Source organism: Nanorana parkeri, unplaced genomic scaffold, assembly GCF_000935625.1.
Source record: "Nanorana parkeri isolate BGI_ZX_2015 unplaced genomic scaffold, ASM93562v1 scaffold1321, whole genome shotgun sequence".
NCBI classification, from domain to species: Eukaryota; Metazoa; Chordata; class Amphibia; order Anura; family Dicroglossidae; genus Nanorana; species Nanorana parkeri.
In genome coordinates, this window is record NW_017307589.1 from 101,234 (window position 1) to 106,949 (window position 5,716).

A 5,716-nucleotide genomic window follows, 5' to 3' on the forward strand; every position below is an offset into this window, starting at 1 on the left:
TTACCGTTCGCATGTTTTATAACCGTATAAGCTGAATTTGATTTACTTTTTTTCAAAGCACGCACACAAATGAGCAAGTGGTTATGTCTCCACATAGTTTTGCATTCTAAAGTAGTTAATCTGCGTACTTGTTGGGTAAAGTGCTGCCAAGTCTGAAATGTTTCGTTGCGCAGAATGTTTCCCTCGGGCTGCAGTATTAATGCCTGTGCAGTGCGACTGAAGCACATCTTATTGCAGGAAATCAGTCATGATGCCCTTGGTGGTCCTGCAACTGTTGTGGAGCCACTAAACTCCCCTGAAACAGCAGGAGGAAGAGCAATGAGCAGCTGCGTTCAGGAAATAAATCTATGGAGTGAAGAGGATCCAGCCTGTGGCTCCCTCCTCCCCTCTTTAGAAAGAGGCTGAGCTGTTGAGTTTCTGACATCACTCAGTGGGGTTGTGTAAACTAAACATTCACTACTTTAAAAGCCAACGTTCTCTATTTCTCACCTCACTGAGAGAGAAGGCTCACGTATTTCATAGCCAAGCAGAGAGGACTCTTCTCTAAAGGGTAAGATACTTGCAAGACTTTGGTGAATTTCTGGCCAAATGATCTACATTTGCAGAATTCTGCGTTTCTGAACTTTTCATGAAGTCCCTCCAAAGTTTTGTTCATGTGTGGACTGATGGAGCCTAGAGATCTGGATTTTTCATCTCTCTAGATTGGACGCTTGCTTTATTGGAACAGCTGCTTATCTTTTTGTTTTATCAGGAGGATATGGCATCACCACTGTCATACTCCATCCAAGCTACTGCTGTTATAGCCGCAATTATCAGCTTTCTCATTCTTTTCACTATATTCGGCAATGTGCTTGTGGTTATGGCGGTGCTGACTAGCCGCTCGCTGAAAGCTCCTCAAAATCTCTTTCTGGTGTCACTGGCCTCAGCAGACATCCTAGTTGCCACTCTTATTATCCCCTTCTCGTTGGCAAATGAACTGATGGGATACTGGTACTTCGGCAAGACTTGGTGTGAGATGTACTTGGCACTGGATGTTCTCTTCTGCACATCATCCATAGTGCACCTTTGTGCCATTAGTCTGGACAGGTACTGGTCAGTCAGTCAAGCTATAGAGTATAACTCTAAGAGGACTCCTAGGAGGATAAAGTGCATCATCTTAATCGTCTGGACTTTGGCAGCCTTGATCTCCCTGCCACCATTAATTTACAAGGGAAAGAAGGAGGACCTCAACAGTGACAAGCCTCAGTGTAAGCTAAATGAGGAGCCCTGGTACATTCTTTCCTCCAGCATCTGCTCCTTCTTTGCTCCCTGTATGATCATGATTTTGGTGTACCTCAGAATATATCTAATAGCAAAACGTCGGAGCAGGAAGAACACAAACAACTGTACACCCAAAGAGAGGACATGTAAGCTATTTAGCCTCTGTGCTGGACACAGTGTGGAGAACGCTCCAGGTCATGCCTGCTGTAATCCAGAGGAGAAACTGAGTTCTGTACCACCTGATCATCAGTGTGCTGTCAAAGCGGCCCAATCTGTCCCAAAGGAGAATGGTCATCCAGAGCCTGGAGGCCTTAAAGAGACCAATGGCCATGGGCCTTCAATAATGGACAGTGTTGTCACAACCAAAGGTGTTGTACTGCTGCCCAAAAAAACAGAAGACACTGCGTCTGTCATGTCCAAAAAGAAAAGCCATATCAACCGTGAGAAGAGGTTTACCTTTGTTCTAGCTGTAGTTATCGGTGTCTTTGTCTTATGTTGGTTCCCTTTCTTTTTTACCTACAGCCTTCAAGCCATATGCCCTGATCTCTGTTACATCCCACAAAGTGTGTTTCAGTTCTTTTTCTGGATAGGGTATTGTAACAGTTCCCTCAATCCTGTTATATACACAATATTCAACCAGGACTTCAGGAAGGCTTTCCGTCGGATTCTGTGCAGCCACTGGACACACTCCGTCTGGTGAGAGTTTTTTTCTTCTTCTAGGAACTTTCTATTTATTGGCTACACGAGGGAGAAAGCTGTAGAGAGAGTTAGACTGTACATTTCTCTAGTAAACCAAATCCATCACTGCTAACATCTCCATTGTGTTTTGGTGATGATGATTTACACAATATTGCTGTCCCAAGCTGAGCTTGGTTGAATAAAAGTGCTTATATTTGTGTTTTAACTGTGGTTTTTTAATGAATATTACTGTTTTTATAATGTGCTGTGGTTTACAGTATTGTCTGTTCACCCTGCATCCTTCGCTGCCTATATGAACTTAAAATTAAATTGTCTTTGTCTGAGCTCTTCAGATAAACAGATAAATGTATGTGATGCAAGTAAATGTACACATTTATTGGTAAGACCTATAAGTAGTTGTTTGCTTTCTGAGGAGGAGAGCAAAACACAATTTAATTACCTGTAAATTAGCAAAAATAGGAAAATATATAAAAAATCTGAAACTGGTTCACTGTGAAATGAAAGAAGGCTATGAGGCTGCTCCGGTTAATGAAAAGTGCTGCCGAAGTGAAGTTGTTACCTACAACCAGAGATCCAAAGTCTTTTATCACTGCAGGTGAGTGAATGAAAGATGAAATGTGAACCGTTAAGACGTCCATTACTGCTCCCATTTGCGTTGTTTGTGATTCCCAGAAATCGGTTCCTTTACCTATTGCTTGTGCTTGGCGGCTTTCAGATAATCTGTCTACTCTTTGAACAGGATGCCTCTCTTTTTCAATAGTTCCATTCCAGCTCTACTTTTTTCTTTCATTTTTAAAGTTTCGGTAAACTCAGGAGTTCTATCCTAATAATGCATTCAAGCACCTTTTAACCATTAACAAAAATGTAACTTATTTGTGTATCATTTGGCTGTAGGTCCTCAAATCATCTCTGAATTGGTGCTGACATTGTCCTTCCTTCTGGAGGGGTGCTACTTTTGTTCCCCGTGGTCCTTGTATGTGTTGTAAAGTAGTCACCACTCCAAGCTCACTACTGTGATGTTTTAGGTTTATAATTTGTATTGAGTTTTGAGATTGTAATCCATCACAGGAGTGAGCTTGGAGCGGTGGCTACTTTACAACACACACAAGGGCCATGAGGAACAAAAGTAGCCACCCTCCAGAAGGAAGGACAGTATCAGCACCAATTCAGATATGATTTGATGATCTACAGCCGCGTGATTCATAAATAAGATACATTGAGGGGAATTATATAAAAACTGGAGCAGACGAAATCTGGAGCAGCTGTGCATGACAACCAATCAGCTTCTCTTTCATTTTCAAAGCTTAACTAAACAAACTGAAGAGAGAAGCTGATTGGTTGCCATAGGCAGCTGCTCCTGATTCTATCTGCTCCAGTTTTGATAAATTCCCCTAATTGTTATTAGTTAAGGTACTTCAATTAACTTTTAAGGTTTAACCCCTGAGTTTAGTGTCACTTTAAGGTTAGACAATGAAAAAAAAGCCAACATCTCTTTGGGTGCAATGGGTGTCAGGTTCTTCTTTTTTTGGCATTTACATAAACCAGCCCCCAGTGTTGTCGTGACCAAAGAACATTTTGATTTGGCTCAGTTAAAATCACAGGCTTCATTCATAAGAGAGGAACTTGTGACACCAATCTGTTTAGCTGAATAAACCTTGGTGTTCTGCAGAAGCAAGCACTGGTCTCTGTGAACCACATGTGTCCAGTGTGTGAATGGAAAATCTTCTCCTCTAATTGAATAAAAGGCGATCTAGTCTACACTTCTTTTATTAAACATAGGATATTGGAGCTTATTTAACAAGGCAAAGGATAGTGATCCGTAGCAGCCAATCATGCATTAACATTGCTCTCCCAGGGCATTTTGGCTGCAGAGTTTTGACCCTTCAGGTGAAAGGCACCATTACTAAACATAGGACATTTGAATGTATTTAACAAGGCAAAGGGTAGTGACCCATAATGGCTAATCATGCATCACCATTGCATCCTGCATTGCCTTCCAGGGAATTTGTCCACAGAGTTTTAACCCTTCAGGTGAAAGGTACCATTGCTAAGCATAGGACTTTTGGGTTTAATTAACAAGGCAAAGGGTAGTGACCCATAGCAGTAAAAATGCATTACCATTGGTCCCCACAGTTCTGACCCTTCAGGTGAAAGGCACCATTGTGTGGGTCTCACACCCTAGTAGGCGCTTCATTGTCCTTGAAGTAGGCAGCCTATGAGCTGGACACGGGCAGCTTGCAGCAAAGGCTTCATAAACCACTATATAGCCAGATGACAAGGCCAGCTACCCAATCTGTGTTTTGTGGGAAGTTTTTGAAATAACTGGGCAAAGCAAATCAAGCCTGCCTGCTTTGTGTCTCCTTCTAAAATAAACAGCAACCACTCTTGATTTTGGCAGACAGATGCCCATTTGGGACTTCAGTTTATTAAAAAAAAGTGTTTCTTTATGTCTCCATAAAAGTAATAATAATGAATGCACCACATCTCCAGATATAACAAGTACCTCCAATTTCTTCATAGCCCTCTCAGGAGGGACAGTAGCAAATTGGAAAGGATTACGTGTCTCATTTTCCCATATTTTAGTTTTTATATATTTTCTTGGGAATTATTAGCTTTTTATTCTAGTTCAAAACAGGTCAGAGACTTGGAGAGGGAGAGAGATCGGTATTCAGACAAAGATCATGGGAACTGATCTTTGTATAACAGTGATGGCAGCTCAGTATAATGAGAAGGTAATGGGGGGTAATGTACTGGGGGGAGGCACAGCATGGAAGTATTGCTTATAGCAACTAAGTATTTTCTATGTGCTCTTCTAGTACTGATGTGTCTGCATCTGCATTGCCTGTGGCAACTTCTTTCCTTTCACAATTTTCATAACTTGGTTCTAACTTTTAGAGTTTGAGAGGTTTGTGAGCTTTTCTTCTGATGGAAGTTATGACCTTTTAGAGAAAAGCTCTCAGCGCTATTTGTATATGAAATGAAAGAAGAAAATATCATCTTTGCCATCTTAGAAAAATGTACATAAGGGTTCCTCTGCCATGGATACATTAAATCCATTTAAAGTGTATGTATCCCCGAATTCTTAGGGCAAGGGTGACCCAGTTAATTTTTTTGATTTGCTCCTTTTTGATCTGTTAAAACACTTTCAAGGGTATATTTAAGTCTGTGAAAAAAATACCAGCCGAACCTGACAGAAAGTTTGCAAGCTGGTAACTATGCGTTTGCTGGCTGCCATCAGTTAAGCATGGTTGCCAGTTCTTTTTGTGGGCTACTAAAAACCTCCCCCTCTGTTGTGGAGGTAAGGTGCAGTGGAATTTTATATAGTTCCAAAAAAACCTTCTTATCCCAGGGTGACAATGTAGCTCCTGCATGGATTGTCACCCTGACACAGGAAGCGTGTTTCTGGCAGGATCACCAGGTAAAATTAAAGGAAAAGCAAAGCTAATGCAGCCCCCACATCTAAGACCTAGTAAGTATGTGTGTGTGTTATTATTATCAGATTTATATGGCACCAACAGTTTGTGAAGCGGTTTACAACATATGGGAGAGACAGTACAATTATAATACTTGACCATACAAAAGGATTAGGACATAAGAGCTTACAATCTCCAAAGGGCTGGTGCATCCACTGCCAGCCATAACCCAGTGCAGTCACCCACTCCACTTCAACCATTGGTTGCTAGGACCTCTGGCGTCCTAGCAACCAATGATGTCAGGCAGGGCAAGCCACCCACATCATTTGTACTGCGTTTGCCCC

At 41.6% G+C, this 5,716-nt stretch overlaps 1 protein-coding gene across 1 annotated transcript; it reads left to right on the forward strand.

Annotated features, from left to right (window-relative positions):
- The first annotated feature begins 673 nt into the window (after window positions 1–673).
- On the forward strand, window positions 674–2,021 carry ADRA2B (adrenoceptor alpha 2B). The gene has a single exon (XM_018569327.1). It carries the CDS (start codon window positions 758–760, stop codon window positions 1,958–1,960), a length of 1,203 nt encoding a protein of 400 aa, XP_018424829.1. The 5' UTR covers window positions 674–757; the 3' UTR covers window positions 1,961–2,021.
- The last annotated feature ends 3,695 nt before the right edge of the window (window positions 2,022–5,716 follow it).